Here is a 25,765-nt window from a genome sequence, read left to right as displayed (position 1 = left end):
CTCTCGTTGTCATGTTCCTCAAGGGAATGGCCTCCGGGTACCTGGTTGCATAGTCAAGGATCACAAGAATATACTGATGTCCCCTGGCCGACTTCAACAGCGATCCCACTAAGTCCATGGCAATGCGAGAAAACGGTACATCGATTATCGGTAGAGGTATTAGGGGATTTTTAAAGTGTGGTTTAGGACTCATCTTTTGACATTCAACACAGGTGTGACAATAATCCTCTATAGCTCTTACCACCCCTGGCCAGTGGAACCGGCTCCCAATCCGCTGCCTTGTCTTCTCAACCCCTAGGTGGGCCCCTAGGACATGGCTGTGAGCCAGATGCAACACTGTGGACACATATTGTTTTTGGACAACCAACAAGTCTCTTCGCTGACCTTCAACCTCTTTGGCATAGTATAACAGATTATTTTTGATTAGGAAATGAGGACATGTAAACTCACCTACTCCTGGAACAGGTTTTCCCTCTATTTCCGTAACTTTGCTGCGTGCATGCAACAGATTGGGGTCTTCCATCTGGGCGGTCCCGAACTGGCCCTTCAAACTTGGAAGCAATGCGACTTCACCCTCCTCATCCCCTGTGCTTAGGTCTCCCGGGAAAGCAACAAAAGGGTTATCATTTGCCTCGTCTGCACTGGAAGATTGGTTGACTCTCTGCTCCTCCGGCACAGCACACACAACTTTGGGGAACTGCTGAGGAGACGTACCCTGGGTGGCAATTTGTCCTTTCTCTCGCTTTCCTTTGGCACGCCTGGGATTTTTGGGACTCACCTCCTTCTGGTGCCGCAGGCGCTTGTATAGTGGGCAGTCTCACCCTACCAAGACTGGGACTGATAGGGAAGGAACCACCCCCACTTTCAGCTCACAGCTGCCTTTAACTGTGGTAAGGTGGATGAGGCAAGTGGGGTATAATGTAGTGTCCCCATGGACACAGGAGACGGGCACAGTCTCTTCAGATGGCAAATAGTCGAGGAGGTGGGGTTGAATGAGGGACACCACACTTCCTGAGTCCACTAGCGCCTCTGCAACTTTTCCATTTACCTTGACTGGTATCATTTGAGCCGGGGAGCTTTCCTGTACCCAGCAAGAGTCAAGAAGGTGGCAGGGCCTTGCACCAGATGAGTGGGCGGTCGGCATTAGCTCATCCTTCCCTGGGCAATCCCGGGCAATGGGGCCTATCCTCCCACACTGGTAGCAACGCGGTTGGCCCTCTGGCAGGTAGGACTGTCGTCACTTTACCTCTTCGGGTTCCCATTGCGGTTCTCGTGCCCGTCTAGTCCGTGATGCTTCCCCACTGGCTTTCCGGCCCCACTCGGTGTCTGGTCGTGTGGACTTAAGCAGGTCCGCTGTGACCACGTGGCTCTCCACTACGTTAACCAACTCATCCAGACTGGCTGGATTCTGCTGGATTGCCATTTTCTTGGTCTCATAGGGCAGAGACCGAATATATTTGTCCATCATTATCCTCTCTAAAACGCTCAACTTTTCGGGGTCGCATGTCAGCCAGTCTCTGGTTACCCGGCCTAGGTCATACATCTGGGCTCTGGCTTGTATTTCCAGTCATGGAACCGCTGGGCTCTAGCTGCTAAGCTGTAGCCATACCTCGCCAGGATTTCCCTCTTCAAGACGACGTAGTCCTTTGCTTAGTCAGGAGGGAGGTCGAAGTAAGCTTGCTGTGCCGGGTCCAGGAGGAATGGTCCAACCAGATCAGCCCAGGAGTCCCTTGGCCAGCCCTCTCTTTCAGCAGTGCGCTCAAAGGCTATTAAGTAGGCCTCTATCTCATCACTCTCCGTCATTTTGGGGATGAATCGACCTGGGTTAGGCTGCACGGTTGCTTCCCTCTGGGTAGGAGAGGCTGCTGTTAGGCATTTTTGGACCTCCACATGGAGAAGCGCATTCTGTTTCTGCTGCTCCTGTATCATCTGCCGTTGCAGAGTCTGCTGCTCAGTAGAAATACGCACCAACTCCCTTAGTACATCCTCCATCTTGAAACCGAATTACACTAACTGTAACACCACCACTAGAGTCCTTATGCCCGCATTCTCCACCAGTGTAACAGGACTGGGCAGATAAAGAGAAAAGTGGTAGTGAAGCAGTCACGACAGAGGCAGTGTTCAAATCCAAAAAAAGAGGCTTTATTGCTGTTAAACTAAAAAATACTAGTGATGTTACGTATTGCGCCGAGGCTTCGGAGCGTATGTCGAGTAATCCCCGAAGCTTTTTGTGAAGCATGTATCGAGGCTTGTATCGTTTTGGGCCAGTGACGTCATCGATGACAAACAAAGCCTCGCTGCTTGTCGATACCACGTGACTGCTTCAGGAAGCGATTCAGATCGGTTGAACCGTTGAACCACAACGCTCATAATACCCATGGATGTATAATAAGAAGAACCATATTAGCCCTCCTGTACCCGGTGGGCCCGGGGACACAATGGAATCAAGAGAGCTCAGACCCTCACTTATAGAGGTCGGAACATGTCATAATAAATAAATGTAGGAATAAAAACATCAATAAATACAGGAATACATATCTTACAGTGTTTTCAAGGAGATTCAGCATGTGTGCTGTGGCTCAGTTGGAAAGCAGTTGACTCATGACCGCAGGGTCCCTGGTTCAACGACTGAACAATACGTATTTTTTGTTGTTTATAAAAGCTTCAGCTAAATGAGATAATGTAGTGAATACGTGTATTCTTTGATATGGTTTAGCCTTTCTCAGGCTACAACATGGTTAAGTTTATGAATATTATTAAGGAATACAAATCCCTCTTTGCAATGTTTACCAGCTTCCTTAGGATTTTTAATCACAATCATTAAACTGGAATAAATACAATATTGTTAACATGAAAATATGATGTTATGTTCGTTGTTTAGGGTTATTCTAAGGCTTTACTCAATGGGAACTCAGTATGAGAGAGCACACTGTTGAGATGTCCAACCTGCCTGTTTTACACACTTTGACCAACAGGGGGGTTTGTGTTCAAATGAAGCCCGTGATGAAGCCTCATGAGATGAACCCTTTTGCCAACCAATTGGCTGGAAAGCTTCATAAGGCTTCATCTCGCCATCACTAAAAGATACCTTTAACGATAGAAAGGCTAACATAGCCGGGCCGCTAACTGACTTACAAAATGTTTCCTCACGCTGGGAGTCTCCTGCTCCCTCCATGTGCCACACACAACTGAGCAACTCTAGGTGCTTTTGTCTCCCTTGAGGGAGTGATGAGCACCAGGTGTGAGGTCTCCACACCTGCTCCCAATACTGTTAATTGGCAGTGGGTGGAGCCACCTATTGGGAATGTAGGTGTCTCCCACTACTCTGCCTCTCAGTCCCCTTACATACCCTAGGGACCAGAGGGTACAATGGTTGGACATTTACTACCGGCCGCGGTATGCCTAGTGTACAGGGTCCATATAACCGACTTAATGCATAGCGGGAAGTCGGTTATATAGACATCAACAGAATAAGTGTTTAACGGTGATTTAAACTAGTTTATGCGGGGAAAAGAGTGCTCAAAATCGGATTCAACAGGCCATCCACACCTCACGACTCCCATTAAAAGTGATTGAAATGTACAGGAATCTGTCCATTTCAATCACATTTGATGACCCGTCCAGGGTGACTTTCTTCCCCAGGAATTAGTGTCTGAAAGCTGGCTAAGATTACTTTAAATACAGTGTGCACATGGCTTTATTACCCATGAAATAGTGTGTGAAAGCTGGGTGAGTTTGATGTGAATTTAAGGAAGATATGGCCATTTCATCCACACCTCACGACTCCCATTAAAAGTGATTGAAATGTACAGGAATCTGTCCATTTCAATCACATTTCACGACCCGACCAGGGTGACTTTCTTCCCCACGAATTAGTGTCTGAAAGCTGGCTAACATTACTTTAAATGCATGGTGCACATGGCTCTGTTACCCATGCATTAGTGTGTGAAAGCTGGGTGAGTTTGATGTGAATTTAAGGGAGATATGGCCCTTTCAAACAGGGAGATGTACAGGCCTTTATTACCCACGAATTAGTGTCTGAAAGCTGGCTAACATTACTTTAAATGCATGGTGCACATGGCTCTGTTACCCATGAATTAGTGTGTGAAAGATGGGTAACTTTGCTGTGAATTTAAGGGAGATATGGCCATTTCATCCACACCTCACGACTCCCATTCAAAGTGATTGAAATGTACAGCACTCTGTACATTTCAATCACATTTCACGACCTGTGTAGACTGGCTTTCTTACCCATTAGGTACACCGACAAAGGCACCTCTTCGGGGCCGCTCCAAGACCCCCAAAACACGGACTGAGGAGCTCCAGGATCCCTCCCATGTACCTCCAGAACCTCGAGCACCTTGGGTCCCCGGGCCCCCGAACTTAAGCACTCCCCCACGGACTAAACCAAGATGATCACACCCTCAAGAATCTCGTGCCCCTGGCTACACTTAAAGGGGGGTGTATTTTGCGGTGCTTTACCGTCCGCCCATAGGCACCCATAGTCGGCCTTCTTCACAGCAGCAGCACCCAACCTCCATGGAGGATGTTTCTCGTGCCCCTGGCTACACTTAAAGGGGGTCTACTTTGCGGTGCTTTACCGTCCGCCCATAGGCACCCATAGTCGGCCTTCTTCACAGCAGCAGCACCCAACCTCCATGGAGGATGTTTCTCGTGCCCCTGGCTACACTTAAAGGGGGTCTACTTTGCGGTGCTTTACCGTCCGCCCATCGGCACCCATAGTCGGCCCTCTTCACAGCACCACCTGCCCTGCTGGAGGTTCACACTTTAACTTTTTTTACCCTCTTCTACCTTACAAATCATCCCACACTTGAGCACTCCTCACTTGGACTAAACACCTCCATGCTACCACCAGAACCAGAATATCGTGCCCCTGGGGATCTTAAAGGAAAAAAAACCATAGTGGGCTTTAAAAACAGAACACTTAGTAATTTTAACACACTTTATTTACAGTAATATTGACAGTAATAAATACATTCACACAGGATATAACGTATTTACAAGGGGACTGATTACAACAACACACTGCATATTTACAAGTTGATCACTGGCAACAGTGGGTGAAGTTGGGGCAGAGTATGGCACCCTCTCTTCACCCATGTCTGAGGGGCTGTGTTCGGCCAGTGACTGGTCCCTCTTCGGGACATGTCTTGGTAGGGAGTCTTGGTAGGGAGCCGGGCTGTGCTCCTCTCCAGAGCTGTCACTGTCGATGTCAATACCCGCAAAAGTGTCTTCATTTCCCGCTGCTGCTGCTGTCGATGCCGCCGCCGCTGCTTGCAGTGACTCTGTGAAGAGCAACCGAATGTCCGCAGCCTCCTTCAAAGAAGGATTATTCGCGTAAAATTTGTCCGCAGTTGCAGTGTTGTGACACATGAAATCACTCACTCTTTGGCGGTTGCCTTTGTCTTGAAATCTCTTCGCATTATCGGCGTGGACTGTGCGGAGGTCGGTGAAGTTAATGGGACCGTGGAGCCCTACATCAGCCCATGCCATCCTCAGGGAGTAGGCAAGCTTCCTGAACGGGTTCTTCCCCTCTGTGTATAGAAAGTAACGGCTCTAATATTTATCATATATATTTTCATAATTCTATTTTATTCATTTATTTATGTATTAATCCGGGTCATCTACATGACCATCCGAAGCTGTGTGCACTACTTGCTGGTCGAAACTGTCAGACCTTTTAATCTGTGTTTTAATATGTCTGTTTTTAAAGCACTCGCTGGAGCAGTAACTATACATCTCGTTGTATTCTGTACAATGACAATAAAAGCTTTTGAATTTGAATTTGTAGTCCTCATAGCTAAAGGAGCTTTTTAATCCCCCCTTTGCGTCACATCTGAAATTTCATTTCACAAAGGCACTGGGGACTGTGGTGGGCAGCTGGACTGAGTTTCCTTGAAAGTGGATTTAGAGACAGTCTTCAAAGCAGAGTGCTGAATGTTTGGGTCAATGGCTGCCATCCCACATAGGAAAGGTTCATGAACACGACGACCCTTTTTCATACCACAGACTTCTTTTTAATACTTGCTGCTAGCCAATATGTGCTCTTTCCGGAGCCGCGCTTCAGTCACCAAGCTGGATTTATACCTGAATTGGATATTATGGAAGACAATGCGATGCATTTTAAAGGCAAAGTTACTCGTTGTTATTCAGGGACAAGAATAAAGCCATGATTGACATCTCTGAGCATTGCTTCTTTAAATCGATTCATATAAGTTCAAAAAGGTCAATTCTGTTTGAATCACAAGACGTTTTGACTTTGTTTTAGAACTTAGGTTTAAGTTATATATGTCCTCCTTAACTTCCTCAATTCAGATATTTGTCAGTATTATTTGTCTAAGATGAGAATCTGCATCAGACAGTTCATAAAACCCAGATTTATAAATATTATAATATGGTACTGTAACAGCATAAATCCGATTATTTAAAAACGCAAAATTGCATTGCCAAGTGTATTAGGTTAGAAAACACAATATTCGCCAGATTTAATCTAATTTACGGCAAAAACCACGCCCACTTTAGGTATTATATCCACTTACCTTTACAGATAATTGTGTTGGTTGGACAGATACAGTTATAGATGTCTTTACACCTCTAGTGTAAATGAGATGGAACAAGATAAGGGATCATTTATTTTGTTCAATGTAATGAGTTAGCTACAATATGTACCTTCAAAGCTAGCATACTGGAGAACTTTTACAGCATTAAGAAATTAGGTTAATCAAAGCAGAGTTTTTGAAATAAATCGCTTAATGTTACTTCACAGGTTATTTGCAGAGCTAGCTGGGTTATAATTTCATGACATAATGTAGTAGTTGTTTCACTGCGAGCGACATCTCACACAGACTAATCTAATTATAATTCACTGTTCACAAAGACATTCTGATTCCTGAAGCTTTGAAAACATTAAGATTGTTTTCTTACTTCCTGCTTCAGAAGCCTATTTAAAGCTGTTTGAACAAACACATCAATGCCGTCATTTGTCTGAAGAGAAAAGTCTCAAACGTCTCTATTTATGCAAGCTGCCAGAATAAGATTAGAATGTTTTGTTAGTATTATACCGTTTTCTCCCCGGGGGCCTTTTGTGTTAATTTTCAAGAAGCTGTCTCTAGGTGTTGTATAAACCCTTAAATCACATTTTGTGCTTTGCTCATGTTTCAAATGTTGTCAGACTAACACAGAAATATAATTATAGCACCAATAGCTGATGGGCAGTTTTCTTGTTTTTGCTGACTGTTGGTGAACATTGCAGAGAATTGATGTCCGGCATAAAAAAAGGAGGTAACTTTACAGCATGATTGATTAGTTTTGTCCTTTATTGATTATTATCTTGTTTTTATAGTGACAGACAAGTGATGAGAAATTGATTCTCTAAGTACATTTTTACCAGGACATTAAAAAATACAGCGGAATGCATTAACAAAAAAAAAACACAATCAAATCAAATCAATGATACTGTAGGTTAGATACAAGAGATAATACAAAGGGAACTGGCACATATTTTTGATTAAGGTGCAACTTAAAACAAACAATACTTCCTCATAAAACAGTAGGTAATTTGCAAATGAATCCCAAATGCTATATATGACTGTTTGTGTCATATATAAACAAATTACAACATGCGCCTGTCGCTGATACTGACTGATACTGTAACATATATAAAATACAATGCAGCTACTTTAAAACTATTATTATTATTAAAACACATTGGCCACAATAACATATTGTACTCTGAGCCTGCTGTCTGTCCTTTAAATGCAACAATGTGGGGCTTTTGAAGGAATTGCTGACTGAAAAAAAGCAGCCACTGGAGAATGAGTACAATATAATGTGGAGAACACATTGGGTTTTCCAAACAATTCAGACCTCTGTTGGCTGTTGTATGGCCAGGCCAAAGCTTTCAGTCTCGGTAAAATTATGTCAAAATCAAAATGTCATACATTTGCTTAATTTCTATTTTTGGATTTCCTTAACTTTTGAATGGTCATTCAGGGCGGATATGTTCAGGATTACACCTGCAAATGCACGTGCACAATTTGATAAATTAAAGAGGGGAAGGAGGAAAGGACATCCACATGTGAGTGAGATTCCCGTATCCATTAAAATATTAAGTAGGTTAGGAACTAGCACCCATTTACAACATCCGGATATTCGCATCAAGGACATGCTGTAGTGTAATTGGCTACGCATTACTCTTGATGCGCAGACAGCGGGGGGGCAAGGTGTTGATCTGGATGAAAGGTTGAGGAAAAGCACGAGGACGTCACAAAGCTGCCACACTTGTCTCCATGGCGGATATAATGAGGCCATGTTTGTGAGGGGAGAAACTTTTCTGCTTGTAAACGGCTGGAAATATGTGTGTGAGTTCAGTCAGTGGCAGGTTGTGTCTGAATTGGATTTTAACCAGCACCATGAACTTTTCATCATGTTTATATGAAATACTGTTTATATGGAAATTCCAGTATTTGGTATTATACTATTTTATTAGTCTTGATTTAATGAGGCCGATACACAATAGTATCACACGCTAATCATTAAATCAGATAAAAGCATAAAGCAACACATGAAAATCCTCACATTTAACAGTACAACTCATTTCAATATATCCTCCATGACCTCCACTGGCTCCCCAAAACACTCTTGAATCCTTAAAAAAAACCTTAAAAAACTCACTTAATCACTCTCAATCTCTAATCATCAACCTCCAACCCCCCACCACACATTTGACTTTGCAATTGGATAAGGACTTTTGTTTTTGTTGTTCTGTTCTGATCTGATTTTATGTAAAGCATCATTGAGCATTAGGAAAAGCGCTAGAAGAGTGGGCGGCTGAGCTTTTTCATTTAGATTTCATAATGTGGATTTTATGAAGCCCTGACATATTGCAACAGTGAGTGAGGCCCATTTAAACAAACTGGAATTGACTAACCCCGGTAATCCCAAAAGGGTTATTAAACTTCCATCATGCCACTTATCTGATAAATAATGTACAAGTAATATACACATATTCAAATAGCAGTCTCCTGTGATTTTCCTGGCCTGTGGATATGCTGTTGCCTGGATTTCTTTTTGTACACATCATTCATCCATTATTGCTCGATTATCATTATTTTTTGCTACACAACATTTTGCCAAACTCACATAAATAATAGTTCTGTGTATTTAAGTAAGAGGATAAATCATGATGTAATGTTCTAGCAAAGTGCATAACACATTGTTTCAATTCAAAGTTATTTTTCCATTGTAATGGCCTTTAAAACGCCTTCATTGAAAAGCACCGGAAATCACTCTTGTCATTCTGGCTTTCTTTTTTTGTTTTACTAATGATGTAATTATGAGGAGAGTAAGAGATACATAAGCATATCATGTGAGTCTCCTGGGAAACAAGTTACTGAGATGGATTCAAAATCCAATACTCTAATTACAGGAGGAGCCCCATCTGGGACTATGTCTATGTGATTACAGCACACTCACTTATACACATCAAGTAATGTACCACTTGACTGTAAAAGAAAATGTGTGAGTGGCATATATTCTACGTAATGTAATTCTCTACCCCTGTCTCACTCCTTTTTCTGCAGGATAATCTAAATCTGCTGCTAACAGAGGAGGAGATGTACAGTCTCATGGAGACTTTCAAGCAGTGCAAGATCATTCCAGGTGAGTCACTGCAGCAAGGTTAGAAAATAAATTCAATTTAAAAGTATAGGCATTGGCTCCATTTGTCTAAATCAGGGCGTTTTGGTTCTGTCCCAAGCTTCGGTTTGTGCAGTACCGGAAGAAGTATTTTCACAAAAATACTATTGAATCCAACCCCCAAACAGCAATTGTTGGTATTTATATCCCTTTACCGAACAGGCAATCAAATGGAAATGGAATTGAGCCTCTTCTTCAACGTTAAAACGCTGGATACATTAATGTTTCCATGAAAAGTTCTTCAGAATATGGTAGCCTTTTTATGACATATTTGATCAAAGAGTAGTAGGGTATTTTATGTCCCGTCAGAACAGTTAAAAAGTAGACTTTGTAACCCTAACTTTTTATTATAGTGTTGTTTTTAAATCATTACGTTTCTTTTGCTTTTTCCTTATTGTAAATGCTTTTTATTAATTGTATTCCAAACAGGTTGATTATATTTCCATATCTCCTAAGCACTGAAACTGAATGCCAAAATCAAAGAGGAACTTTTTGTTTTAAAGTGGCAGGAGGTCTGTCAATGTTTATAAAATATTAAGCAGTTAGAGAATGTTATATGTATTTTAAGGGATGGGAATGTTGGCTGGAGACTCGTACTCTTGTTTGTATATTTCCAGAGACCTAATTAGCCCTGTTAGCTGTTTGCACTGTTAAACATTAAAGAAAGTTGAAACTCAAAACAAGAGGGAATAATGATAATTAGCTAAAGGATAAATATCAACAACAAATATACTGTGTCAGCGTCAAGCCACCGTAATATGAAATCAAAGCCCACTGTTTTCTTCCTTTGAATATGTTAAGGTTATTTCCAAGTCAGAGTTCTTACATTATTTGCCCCTATCATTGCTTCTTCCAAATGTGTGGTATTATCCTGCAGCTCTTATAGCGAGCTAACAGTGGGAGGTCATCCTTCCTTCGTAGAGAATGAGTCATGATAAGTTAATTACATCTTGACGACCGCTCGGCGCCTAATTAGGTCTGATGTGATGTGTTCCCCGCCGCTGTAGAGTCCTGCATTGTGTCGGACGAGCTTCTGCAGTACCGCCATCATGCATCCAAGCATCTTTTTGACAAGGATCTGACCGATGAGCAGGAGGAGGAAGTCCTGGCCCAGTTCGCGGCGCTGGATCCTGAGAAGAAGGGTCACATCGAGTGGTCGGACTTCCTTTACTTCGAGTCTCTTGTGATGTTGAAGAAGTTTCGCTCAGAGGTGAGGAATCATGTTGAGCATATTCAAAACATAATAACAAAGCAACTTCTAAACGCAAGGAATTTTCTACAGCATCCAATTGAAGCCTGCAGATTACATTACGTAAATATGACATGTTATGTAGCTGATGGTTTTGTCCACAGTGGCTTACACACACTCAATACCATTGACCACATACCTAGGAGCAATTTCAGGTTAAGCATCTTGCACAGAATTTTTTTTTTCGTAACATGGAGACCTTTAGTGGTCATAGTAAATGAACAGGATTAAAGGAGGGAGTCAAGTGACGGAGCGTATAGCGACTATCCACATATGGAAATGTTTTGTATGGATGGAAGAGATAGACTTTTGACCTGGAGACCTCAATTCAATTTATAAAAAATGACGGACTAAACTATGGCCCATACATAATGTCATTTTTAAATGTATGTAGCTAATCTGGGTTACATAATACATGTACGTATTTACCCAAACCATAATCTTTCCCCTTAACTTAACCAAGTCGTTTCAATTAATGTGTTTAAAACTGGGATCATTTCAGAACACATTGGCAAACAACCTATTTTTTATTTCAGGTATTAGCACATGTTGGATGTAAAGCACCTAAGAAACACATTCAAAATGGAGGGTATTATCCTGCTAATAACTTTTGCTAACAAACTGCTAACGAACCGCCAGTAACACTTGCAAACACTTGCTAACAAACTGTGTTGAGCAACCATACTAAATATAGTTTGTTTACACAAAATGTCTACCTGATCCTCTCTCTTTCACCCAAACAAGGTGTTTGCCAAAGGCAATCCTTCCTCGGGTCAGCCTAAATACTTTCTAATCAACCTTGTAGAGAATGCAATAAAAGATCGTAGACTACTTTATGATGAGGTTAGTGTGATAGTAGGACTCAGGGCCAAGTCATCCAGAAATGATGGCTTTCATCCACCAGCCTGAATTACTCATACTCATTGTCATCTCACCGGAGTTCAAATGTTGTGCTTTGCTTTTGTCTAGGAGATTACATTAACGGACTGTGTGTGTGTCTGGGGGGTAGAGCAGCGGTAGCTGATTATGTCAGACAGCGCTAATGTGATTGAGAATGATTGAGGCCAAGAATTCGGCACTAAAATACCTTTTTTGTGGTCCCTAAACTACAGCCATCAAAGTCATACAAGGGGAAGGGAATTAATATGAGTAGATGCAGGACACCTTATCTCAAAATCTGTTTGATTTCTTCTAGAACTCAATGGTGCGTCTGCTGACCGCCAAGGAGAGGAACACCGCCCGGACAGTGTTCCTGGGTCTGGACCTGGATGAAGACGACGTGATCACAAGATCAGAATCCCGCCAGGCCCAGCAGTCCTGGTACCACAAACAGAGCAAAGACTCGCAGTCCTGCAATGTGAGGTGAGCAAACCAAAAGAGGGTCAGCATCCCGACACAACATGTTTGAATACTTTGTGAAAAGTCTAGAATGAGATAAAAAGGCACGCGTCTATGTTCACGTCTGGCAGCAGAGTGAGGATCTCATCTGTATGCAAACTGCAGCTGGCAGAGGGAAAAGTGGTTTTGGCTGCGTAGGGAGGGAAGAGAGTCAGAAAGAAGACTGAAAGCAAGATAACAAGCTGTCTACTTTTCGCATTACATCATCTCCCTCTGGTTGACATAAGCCGCAGTAACAGTGTCCATTTTGATGGCTTTGCAGGTGACACGCTTCTTTACCTGAACAAAATATAAAATGAGACTACTGAGACTTTTATGTTTTCAGCATCAGTACAAAAGTGCATTGTCAGTTCAGTGTTAAATCCAGGGCTGAAAATATAACTTATAATTTAAATATAATTGTTTTTGCTGCCATTTCCCATATAACTTGGAATCTTAATTAACTTAAACTAGGGTACAGTAATGGCACCAAATCACATCACATTCATGTTACTAATTTATAAGTTTTGCCATTTAGACGTACACTTATTTACAATATCTTGTATATTCTGGACTGTGACAACTGCTTTTCTCAATATTTCTATGTAATATGATGTATTGATAAAGTGAAAGGTGTCGTTTAGCAAACCTACTGTATGGAGAATGATCACTCGTGCTCCTTTCTGCTTTACAGAACGTATCCATCTGTCCAGCTTTACTGTTTTGGTTCGCAATTACCACTTTTTGTTTTCAGCCCAACAGCAGAAAGACACAAGAAGTAATTCATAAGAAATTAGGGCGAGCTTTTAGCATTAAAAGAGCAAGATACTTCCTTTAGAAGACTTGTATTAATCAGGTTGACACAAAAAATGACTCTTGTGATGCACCGTAACTGCTGGATGTGTAACGAAGCAGCTGTTTTCCTAAGAGTTCACTGAATCCTCTGAGTGTAGATACAATGGAAACAGGTTTATTGTAACCCTCTTCACATCTCTGGTCATGTTGTACACTTATTTAGCAATATATGGCAATGATTTTGTTGCTCCAATTCCATCCAATGCAAGTATGACACCCATTCATGAGTTCCATTACAGCTCTGTATCGCCTCTGTATTCTAAATCCGGCAACTTTTTAGTGGTCAGATTAAATAATTAATTGATATCTCTCTTGACTGCTCAAATATTCAGTTTTGTTGCGGACTACGCCACAGTACAGAATGTACAGACACTTCCAGTTTCACTGAGACTTTATAGGTTATATGTTGTGTTCGCAAGATGTCTGCTGTCACCAAGTGGCCAAAAAAACGGTTATTGCAGTATTTTTAAGATGGATTACATCAGCATGACATTAATATAGTTTATCTACACTGCCAAAGTTTAAGTAGAAAGGACCTGAACAAATTAACTAATGTGTATTCCAAAGTGCCCTAACTTCAGAGGAAGGCAGTAACGTCAACTGTCAATCAATGAACACTCATCTGTGCGGTAGCTTTTAGCATTTCAGCACAACTCTAACAGTAAATCTCTTATACGTCTCCATGGACTATGCAGTTATAATAACTCAAAACCTCACAGGGTTGCAGAGCTTAAGTTCTACAGCTGTTAAAATTGCTGTCCACTCTTTTCTTTCTACATGGAGCCGGGGAATTAAAGTAAAAACATGCAGCTTGTACCTCCCGTTGATACAGTAACCTCTTTTGCATACTAACACACTTTAAACTGCAACAAGAAACGGGGCATAACAATATTGATTTACTGGAATTGCAAAATGACTTGAACAAATAAAACGCATAAATCAGAAAAGTAAATATTGGAAAGGGAATTTAGCCCGGTCCTCCTCTAATACTTAAGTGTTTTTATCATAAAATGTACTCTATGCTGCTGCCACTCATGTCGTTAGCAGGCACTTAGTTACCCGCCGGTTTAATGCTGAGTGCGGCTGAACTCCTGCTATTATTAAATTGTCGAGTATTAGGATTATGCAGCTGGTTTCTTGGATCTCACTTGAATCGTGTTTTGTTTAAGACTTTCGAGGCACACACAAGCTGTTGTTTGGCTGAGATCAATCAGGTCTCAGGATATGGAAATCCAAGAGAACAACCCTGCAACAACCACTACCTTTGAGTCTTTTGTTCATACTGGATCAAAGACATATTTGATACATTTCCCCATATAACGCAATCCTGTGCAACTCCACCATAAAGTACAGACTCGGAAAAATGACCGGAGTTGTGTCTCTGACAAAGTCTTGAGAAAAATTGATCATCATAACCTTCAAAAACATTTTATGATTTTTTACTTTTTTGCATTGAACAGCTGTTTTATGACGCGCATCAATTCTCTGCTTGATGGATGATTTTATGGCTGCTTTTATGGCAGAAAATAAAATAAGGAATCTCACTCAATCTTGCACAGTCGATAGGATATAGCAAAAATATATACTGTATACATGTTTTTTTATAATTTTTATCCTCAGATATTATTATATTAATAGAATAAATGGAAGCTTTGATTCACTCTCATTGGGTTACATGTGTGTGTACTCATTCTGTGTTTATTGATGTGGGTCAATGGTTAAAGTAATCTGATCCTTCACTCATCTAAAAGTAGTAATACCACAATGTAGAAGTACTTTGTGATAAGTCCTGCTTTGAGAACAAATTATATCAATATACACAATTACCCATTATGCATGATGACCCATTTAAGAGTGAAATGTGTCTTCTTAAATAATTCTCATTAAAAAGCAAATGATATACTATTTCCCTTTGGAATGCAGTGGAGTAAACATTATGAAGTAGCATTTAATGAAAGTACATTTAATTAAAAACGTGCTTGTCATTGTTGTGTGTGTACGTGTGCATGTGCTTATTGCTGATAACCTTCTTGTGCTGTGTAATGTCCCATGCCATTGCATTTCCATCCGTCTCACTTATTCCACATGCTGCCATCCCCACAGACTCATGGGACTCTGCTCTCCTATGAATTGTGGGTGAGTGTGACTCGGCACTGCATGGCTCGTCTCCTTTTATTCACCGCTCTTCAATTCTCGAGTATTCTCAGAAAAGCCCTTGATTTGGATTATATCTGTGCTCTTAAAAATGAGGGATAGAAGCCTCTCTTAGATAAAATGGAACTATTTCCGAGCATCCTGCAATCGAAGTTGCATGCATCCTCGAATGAAGTTTAATGAGCACAGTATTTGAGCCTCTTCATATGATGAGGTCTTGTTATACTGAGGTAAGGCTGAGACTCAGACTGGCCTCTAATTATAGGGATCAAAAGAAAGGCTTTTATCCTCCTTAGGGGAGCTTTGCTTTAAAAGCCTCGATTATGAATATAAAAGCACACCGTGGACCAAGGGGTGTGAGCAGACATCGTTCCACGCATAACACGAAAAGTGCAACCTCCTTAAAAAGCAAATATAAACCAAATGAGTCAGAAAACCCTTTGATCGCTGACATTTATAGACCTTTGCGTGAGACAATAGTTATTTTTAAAAGGAGTGATCAGTCGAGAGATTCATCAAAAGATATTCAATCTGACTCAGAAATATCAAAAACCTGTGAAAGTAATTTTCTGGTTTCTAGTCTAATGTGAAGTGACCTTTTACTGGCCTAGTTCTCAATGTAGCCTTTTTGATTTGGCATCAAACAGAAAAATCCAATCCTAAAAAAGATTTCACGTCGGGTGTGAAAGTCCTTTTTTGACTTTGGAAACAGTAGTTTAAAATATAAATGTAACTTAAACATTTTTTTTTCTTGTTTTGGCATTTTCCTGTTATATGTTCTTTGGTTTCTCCACGAACATATTTACATAATTTAATGTTCAGATCTTCATTATTTGTCCTCATATTGTCTGTTTGATCATTCCCCCTCTTTAAGTCCCCTACAAAAACAGCCCTCGCTCTGATTGGCTAGCCAGAAAGAAACACAGTGCACCTTTGCGAGACTTTTAAGCTGTTGTTGGATGGTTTATTGTAATACGCCTGCATGTGCCATAGGAAGGGGAGACCTATCTGAAAAGCTTGATGAATCCTATGTTTTCCGACTAAGCAGCCCACAAATCCTATGTTGTCTTTGGCAACATTCCCAGAACGAAATCACAAGCAGCCCTGTTTGCATCTCTGTGAAGTGAGACCCAGAATGCAATGGCAACATGAGGATTTGATGGGGATTTATGGGAGAATAATTACTAGCTTCATGGAGCAGAGCTTGGTAACTTTAACTTTCCAATTTCACAAAGTAGTTTTCAGCTGATAGCATTTCAGTCCAGAAAATACATTTCTTTAAAACTGGACTCCATTTTGTGGATTAGTATGCCATCTGAAGGCAGTTTAAACATAGAAAGTATTCTCCGCATTATTCTTCTTTTTAAAGAAAATTCTTTGAGATTTGAATCCCTCAATTGCATTTTAATGTTATACAAAATGTCCACTTCAGTCATAGTGACTGAAACACAGATGTATACAAGGAAATACTGACTAACTGCGTGGCATGTCGAATGAAACATCCAAATAGGTTTATTTGAATGCTTGAAAAAAATATGTGGATCAGAAAATGCCCTTATATTCCAGTAAACTCATAATTCCTTATTTTCTCAAACATTTGAATGGTGAAATAATTTGTGTTGCATTTTCCTTTTTTGCATAAATTCTCATTTTTTCCAGCGCACGGGAAGGGTCTTTCATTGACTGTTTTTGTAGCCTACTATGTAACTGATACTTTTCTGTCCTTTGCTACAGTATAAGTCATGTTGGACCCATATGTGAGAGCAGTCCAGCCAGCTCTGGCAGTGAAAGGAGCAAGACCGATGAAAACAGGTACGTTACAATGTTACCGACTTCCAGTGATGGATGGCATAATGGTAAATCTGTCCTATCACAGTTTGTTCCCTCTAACTGGCCTTCAGATTCCCTCTCACTTTGAAATGTACATACACTTGTAAACCCTTTTAGAATCAGTCTTTTTCAATTGTAGCTTTAGTGTCCCTCAGTGGACCCCACTGTGCAAAGACGGTAATCATTGCCTCTGCAGCAAAAGTGGAATTCATACGGCGTCAAAATTCATGGATCAGGTGTTGCTGCCCCTGCAAATCACCCTGATGGACACTTTCTCACTCTCACCAGATAATGAAGACAAATTCCTTTTGGCTTATCGTGACCTTTAAGACCTGCTTCCTGCAGTGCTTGACATTTTTTGCAATAATTGCAGCTAACGCACCAGCACTTATGCAGCGACTACAGGGGGCCACAGGGAAAGAGAGAGCGTCTTTGAGTTGTGAAAAGCGCTATATAAATAAAATGCATTATTATTATTATTACACACAAGAGTCATATTAGGCTGAATACTAATAAGAAGAACGTGAAGACATTGTTTGAATACATTCATTTGCAAAGCAGCATGAGGCAAATTACAGCAGAAAAGGGCCCAGCTACTTAATATAATGATTTTAAAATCATTTATTTCTGCACAGTTGCGGTATTGTATTGTAATGTGGTTTTTGTTGTGTGTGGTAACACTTTGGTAGCACATGTTCATATGCAATGTGGTTTTCATGAGCGAATCATGAGGAATTGCCTTATTGAGTGAGTCCAACAAACAGCTGGTGCTCTTTTTCATTTTTTGTCAAAATTGTACGACGAAAAATCTTTAATATGTCAAATGGTCCATATGTTCTGATAAGGAAATACCTTTTTAATGACTTCTCAAAACAGCTGCACTGTATTTGTTAAGCCAATGTGACTAAAACACGAGTTAACGATGCATACATTGGGGACCATTATTAATGCTGGTGATATTTGCAGATGTAGGTTACTATACTTATATACGACTGGCTTATCTACAGCCAGTTGAGTAGCACTTGAAATGTTTGGCTCTATGAAACCTGATGGACTTATATGATTCTGTTTTCTTCAAGGTTGTGTCTTCCTGGTCGAATGTACTTATTGTGAGTCGCTTTGGGTAAAAGCGTCAGCTAAATGCAATGTAATGTAAAGTATTCATGGCAACATGATAGCGAATGCAGTATTAACCCAATAAGCTAAAGTCCAAATGTTCATTGTAATAGTTGAACACGTCACAGAGTGCAACAGTGGCCCTGTTTCTATTAACGCCAATTACGTTGATGCGTAACATGGGATATGGAAACGCCTTTGCTGAACTGTAGCCACTGAAGGTATATGTGGGCGTTTGAAGCTGGTGGACAAAACAATTAAAACTTAAAATGCAATTGAAACCAAATCCAGAAGACTTCTCTAAATGTTTCGAACGTGGGTTGGATAGACAAGGAAAATTGTTTACTGGTGGATTACAGCCATTTGTATAGCGCTGCCAAAACATCCATTCACGCCAAACTATCCTCTGCTTAGACAAGTTGTTTTGTTCCTAACCACTTAATGGAAACAAGCCTAATTCAAATGTATTTTTTGCGTAATTTCAAAAGTTTGCTTGAAATTTGATTAACAATTGAATGCAAACGACTTTTGAGGCCAATTTCTGAGCTTTTTTTTATATTGCTTTGGCAAATAAAGAGTTCTATAGTTGGGAGTTATGAGATGAAACAGGGTTTGGAAACACAGGTTGTACCTCTAAGTAGAACCATTTCATTGTTGGCTTTGGTCTTTTTGTTGACAGAACAAAAAAAATAGAAACGATCAAATATAGTGAAGCCATTTTACTGTTGTTCTGAAGCCATTTTGGTAAAATACCAACTTATTCAAACCCCTTATTCTAGCCATTAGAAGTCATGATTTCAAATGATTTTATTTTTTTTACTTTATACAATTAAACCTCTCTCTTTATTCAACAGGCCAGTGACCTGGGCAGACTTTTTAAGGGAAAGTGCCATCTACGTTTTGGCTGCGCGGCCCAATAGTTCTGCCATGCATATCCGTCTGCCTCTATAGTCCAGGATCCTCCACTGCACCCCAGCAGAGAGAGAGGGAAAAGAGAGATGGGGTATCCAATAGTCTATACAGATGAGCGGAAGAAGATTGGCGTGAAGACACAATGACATGCGGAAGATGAACTGGATGAAGTTCTTAAAGACAGCAGATCAAGCCATCGAGATAATCTTTCCTCCTCTGCATCAACCCAACACCCCCCACCACACTACACTTGACAACACACAACGCTGATTGACACGACGCAAGTGACAGCAGTCGTCACATGTCCCGACTCCCAAAACTTCAAACAAATGCGAGAGACAGGACGAGGAAGAAAACCGTCCACCCAGTCAGTGAAACACTTTGAGTGTAGCAATCATTCATCCACTAAGACAAGCTCCTAGGATACTCGCACTCTATTAAAATGACATACCTCACACTCTATGACCCCTCCAGATGCATAACACACCTTTCCGCGGAAGTATGTCAATGTGACAAGTTGTTACTATTTCAGAGATTCATTCCTTTGGGTCTCATCCTTATAATCGTTCCATGCTACTGTAATGGGATTGCGTTATTATTCACCGAGGACATTTATAATCACGTTACACAGAGGCACATGCGTTGAGACTTCTGGAAGGAGATGAAAAGCTGCCATTACCAGAACGTATACCAAAATGGGAATGAAAAGCTATCCACGTACCTGCTATTATACGAAAACTGCTATTCATACCAGTATAAATTATTATAATGCTTAAGGGCTGTATTTATTCCTGTATCCTCTGATGTATTCCCCTCACCCCCGGTCTCATCTAAGAGTCTATGTTTCTTCTGAAGTACTAACCGTGAAAAAAAAGGTTGTGAACGTTTAATGAAAGCTAACTCAGTTAAAATGTGTGCATATACTGCCTTGTAGTACATTTATTTGTTCCTGTTATGCTCTGAGCTTTGGCAAGGTGGAAACATCTGATCCCCTGTCCTAGTGTCATTATTTGCACTGTGGGAATGAGATGCGGATGGACTACTGTGTGACATAATCACTGTAATTAAAAAATGAAAGACCATGGGAGGTTTTTGTTGATATTAAGATGCTATGTTATGGAAAATGTGATGGGAATTATATAATGTTACAGGTTGTACAACATTTAAAATGCACATGAAACTGCCCGTAGAATCACTGGAAACATGTTGAGTGTTTATGCCATGTAATGAAGGTCCTCTTAGTTAATAAAGTATGATTATGACATGATTCTTGATTGTCTGAGGGATATGTTGCTGAAATAAATGCATGGCATTTACTCTCCTTCTTGAGATCCTTTGGTTTGTGTCTTTTCTTGTTTATTCAAGCATTAAGGCGACGATTAACACAATAAATTATTTGATATATAGATAGACGATATTGTTGAAATCAATAACATTGTTTATAATTCATTTAATGCTTCACCCAGCACTTGTTGACCACAAGTTATTAGTGACGTACATTCTTATTTTATATGGTACATATTTGTACACATATTCACAAGTTAGTAAAGAGTAAGGTGGTTTATTCAGATCATGAGCTTTCATTTTTGGCTCCTATTTTTTTCCCTAAAAAAACATCTTCCTAATTAGTTTTCTTTCAATGTAGCAAGAGTTTGATTAGAATCATTAACACACAGTTATTCTGTTTCTTGAATATTAATACGTTACACATTTTTATAGAAAAATAACTACAGACAGAACAAATATAGTCAGTCAGGCAAAACAATAAAAAACAAGATTATAAGAAGTAATTGTCCAAAGAAATACAACAAAGCAGTTCATTGATAGCTGATTTTAGCTTTATACATTATGTATCCATTATCTTTCAATGTAATCCTTTGTTGTAATAAGGTTTTCCTCCAAATATATGAATGAATGAATATCAAAGAGGACCATCAATCATATCCACCATGGTAAAACTAAAGGCTCATAAACAAGTTATCTCAAGCAAACAAGAGGGCAACATCCTGATGCCAACACCTTATTAACATTTCTATATTAGTGATCCAAAGCATCCTGACTGGAATGCAAACATAACACACTGGCATGGGCATCTACCGAGCACAAGTGATACAGATGAGCCCAAAGGATCATAATAGCCAGTGCCTACCCATCTGTTCACCCTGCTGCCGTCTAGTGATCCAGCCTCGTACCACTGGAATACAGAGCAGCTCCTGATTTGAACTCGATGACCTCCGCTGAACACCACCATGAATAAAGGACTTTTATCTTAGACGTCACCTCTACGTGTTATACATGTTCTAGGTTTCCCGGTGTTTCATACTGTTCTGCAATTACATTTTCTATAGTAGTTCTCTGCACGTTTAACTGTAAATCTTCGTTAGAAATATAATTATCTTTCCTTTTTCTTGTTCTTTTATATCTTCCTGTCCTACTTCGTTTATATACTTTGTTCTAAGTCATTGTCTGTTTTATTAAACGTTGCAGTGTTAATGATACCTTTACACTTTGCCAAGAAAGCAGATCATCTTCACATTCCTATGATTTATTTAACCTTAAATGCAAGTCCCAAATTAAAAATACGTCAACATATCCAATGTAGCATGACTCAGGACGCATGATGAAGTTTTATCTATGTTGTCTTTTGAAGACACTATAACATGCAAAAGAGGGGTATTTACTGACATATTCTATGTCATTTAATAAGAATGTTAACATCCATTTAAGCTTGAGACTACCAGACCATTTAGCAGGCTTCTAACCATAAACCCATTTACAAAGAAAACAAATCAAATTCCATATGCGAACATACAAATTATTTTTCCCTTATCGAAATAGACATGGCAGAGGTCTCTGCTCCCTGCCCTTCTTGAATAACATGTTTTCATGTCTTTATAATTGTAAACTTCATATTTGCCACATTAGACTGGTAAGGTGACAGGCATAACTCTAAACTGCTGGGATTAGCAAAAGGTCAGTTACAGTAAAGTAATAAAGTAGTATTTCAGTTAAACATGTTTCAAATACAGGCAGTTAATAGCCCTTTGTGATGGCCTTTTGCTCAAGTGGATGGAGCAGAAAACATGGCGTCATGATAGAACTGCTGCATCGTCAAGTGCAATTGCACAGATAAAACATTCCACAGAGGGAAAAGGGCACTGCAAAACCTTACCCATGCAATCACGGTATAAATGTCAAGAGATTCGTAGCCAGTCAGAAGTAATTGTGGAGCACATATGAGCCAAGTGAGTGTTTAAGCTTACATTAAGAGTTCAGAAGCTGCTCTTGGAGCACCATGCCACTGGACCTTTCACCTGCCTACAATTACAATTAAAAAAGAAACTCAAAGCTCCAAAAGGTCACCCAGTCACTAAAAGGCTTTGTCAGACAAAGGGGTGGACATAAACTAAGGATTGTGCTTTGAAGCTTCAAAGGCTTTGATTGCTGGGGACTTTTACTTTACTCTGTTTAGAATCCCCATTTACTATTTCTGCAGTAACTAGAGTCCGAATAGAAGACAAGAAATCTAAATATCTCAACAGTACATTATTATATCAAATAATAGATATGGTTAAATATATTAAAGTATTTATTCTACTTGTATAAAGATAGCTCTTCGTCCTTTATTCCACCTAATCGCTACCCCTTACATAAACTCTTCAGAGAAACAGCCTCAACTCACCTAGAAGCAATGTGTTAAGCTTTCTGGTATTGTTCTACAGATACAAACATTGTAGTAACATTAGTGTACAAAGGCATGCATGCATTTGTTAATACACATGGCAGATCGTTTGTAAATATGGAATACAGGAGAGGCCCTAGACAGCTGCCCTGAGGAACCCTCGCATTCTAGTTTATTTGTTTCATATTTGACAGGATAAGAATCATTCCAAACATTGTTGTCTCTTTGATAAATACAATTTCATTCAATTGATTTTTAACAATTTAAATTAACCAGGTAGTCCCTTATGTTCTATATAAAAAGCTACACTGAATCCTCAGCGTAGCCGTACCCATCATTAACTTTCTCTCTGTTTGTTTTAACCAGTCATCTTCTGTGTTAAAAATGTACATGGTTAGTACTATATTTATATGGGTGTTGGAAATCAGAGTTGATAATGTTTTCTGAAAAGTAACTCTATGTCTGGTGGTGGGGAAACATTTGCCTTGCAGATGGTTTTGTAGTGGTTTAATGTTATTCAAATAATTGTTTGGAGCATGAAATACAAGAAACATTTTCGTGAGAATGGATAATTAAGTTGTATCTTAATATATGTGTGAAGCATTAAAAAGAAAAAGCATAGCTATAAAGTGTCTTCTGCCCTGAAGCATATGTTACATTTTTATCCGTGAGTAAAATAAAGAGAAGAACATCCAGCTGGAGATTCTCCATAAATTAAGAAAAAAACACAACACAGGTAGAAAGACACAGATACAAAGACACAGATACAAAGCAGAAGAGGAAGAGATAAAAGACACACATAATTGAGAAGGGTGTGTGTGTGGGAGAGAAATCATTTATATGAGGATGTTATGTAATTGTTTCATAACAGATTTGATGATGTGGTTCTTGACCGGGCTAGTTGCTGCATTAAATGCTGAGTCAAAAGTGAAAGCTGCACTGTGAAATAATCCAAGGTTGTCCCACCCAAACAGCCTCACAAATGACTTGGATGATAAGAAATACTTTTTTAAGCTCCAAGATGCAGCCTTCCTGTCAGATGGGATTTCCAGCTTATGATCCGCTCTGTATGCCTCAGAAAAGGCCTAGTACAATTTCAGAGAGTGGAGACAAAAGTTGAAAAGGGGTGACATTTAAAGTTGACTTGACAGTTTGATCATAAGCCATGTATTTAAAACAGCAGCATATGAAACAGTGGAAGCAGTGTCACCACTTTTGTGTCAATTGTCTTGCTCTGTTCTTTAACATAACATATATATTTTAAATAAACCCTTACTGACTGTATACATAATAAGACACACATATAGAGCAATAGTATGTTGTGTCTTTTCTTAAACAAATAATTAAATCTGCCAGTGGGAACTGCTACCCTCGCGACCCGACCACGGATAAGAAGATGGAGTGGGGTAAGAATATTTTAACATTCAATCTTTAACCTGAATTTACTGAGGATATTGACTTGAGACTGGTTTCACGGATGTGTCAGTGGAACTATCCATACAACAAAAGTTCCAGTTATTTAAAACTTCTAGCAGACCACAGCACATTTCTACAAGATGCAATTTATATATCAGGCTTAGAAGCAAGCAGTGTGAAATGTTCATTTCCTGCTGAGTAATAAATGTCTAGGGCTTTGGATGTGACAGGTAAATAAATACTAGTGATGTTCCGAGTGTGGTTTGAGTAATCCAGGATGTTTTTGGTGAAGCTTGTATCGAACCTTTTGCGAATCAATTGGCTGGAAAGCTTCATAAGGCTTCATCTCACCATCACTACTATACAGGCCGTCAGTGGGTATCCTTACTAAATGTTCCCCCTGATAGCCAAGCTTATTGCTAACCAATCCCTATAAATAAATGCTTAATGAAGTTGCAGACCACCATCATTGATTCTACTATGCGTTGCCTTTGTCAAGGTTAAAGTCAATAAAATGTGCCTTCTGGACAATAGAGCCTGTGTGTTGTTTTACGTGCTCAACCCCCTCTCAAAAAACGTGATTAGTTGAGCATTTATTTGAAAATAGATGTAAATAAATATATTTTGAAGGGAAATAGAAAAAATGCCCCCAGTGTTTCGCATTGATTTCAAATACCAACAGTAAATCGATCCATCTTTAATTAGTTGACGTTAAAAAATTGGACCCAAGACTAAAGGCTACAAAAACTGGAAGTAATAACTTCATATTCAAGGTTTGTGGAGGCAACAGTTATCAGAACAAAGCCAAGGATCAAACTAAGACTGGAATGTAACCAGCAGGACTTAAATACAAACACATCTGATGAGGGGATGAAGTGCAGGTGGAGATAAGGGAGAAGAAGCTCAGATGAGGGGTATAAGGTGATAAGACAGGAGAGCAGGCACGAAGCTGATTGGCTGTCAAAAACTCTGGGAGTAAGGCGGGACTAACGAGACTGATTGGAAACAGATGTGTAGATGAAAAGGTATCAAGGAGCATATAGAAATGGTGGTAGGACAGGATCAACACACACACACACACACACACACACACACACACACACACACACACACACACACACACACACACACACACACACACACACACACACACACACACACACACACACACACACACACACACACACACACACACACACACACACACACACACACACACACACACACACACACACACACACACACACACACACACACACACACACACACACACAACTGCACCCAGCCCACGTAAACTGTCAACGGGGGGAGCCTCGCTGCGGGGAAACGGTGGACCTAGTGTCCCGATCGGAGTGGGAATAATAATAATAATAATCCGTGCATTTTATCCATTAATTTCCCCAACATTGTGGTAAAAAAAACACACGTTTAATCCATGTTGTTGGTGTACTACAACT

At 40.0% G+C, this 25,765-nt stretch overlaps 1 protein-coding gene across 1 annotated transcript in view; it reads left to right on the top strand.

The window, feature by feature from the left end:
* The window catches only part of phf24 (PHD finger protein 24), a 39,049-nt gene extending 18,528 nt beyond the window's left edge, over positions 1-20,521 (top strand). Inside the window, exons 4-8 of the mRNA XM_034095364.1 lie at positions 9,603-9,681; positions 10,725-10,927; positions 12,162-12,328; positions 17,087-17,164; positions 19,153-20,521. Coding sequence (XP_033951255.1) covers positions 9,603-9,681; positions 10,725-10,927; positions 12,162-12,328; positions 17,087-17,164; positions 19,153-19,249 — 624 coding nt within the window. The 3' untranslated portion in view covers positions 19,250-20,521. The remainder of the gene's footprint in view (positions 1-9,602; positions 9,682-10,724; positions 10,928-12,161; positions 12,329-17,086; positions 17,165-19,152) is intronic.
* The last annotated feature ends 5,244 nt before the right edge of the window (positions 20,522-25,765 follow it).

Source organism: Pseudochaenichthys georgianus, chromosome 12 (genome assembly GCF_902827115.2).
Source record: "Pseudochaenichthys georgianus chromosome 12, fPseGeo1.2, whole genome shotgun sequence".
In the NCBI taxonomy this organism is placed as follows: Eukaryota; Metazoa; Chordata; class Actinopteri; order Perciformes; family Channichthyidae; genus Pseudochaenichthys; species Pseudochaenichthys georgianus.
This window is presented reverse-complemented; position numbering and strand designations above follow the sequence as displayed.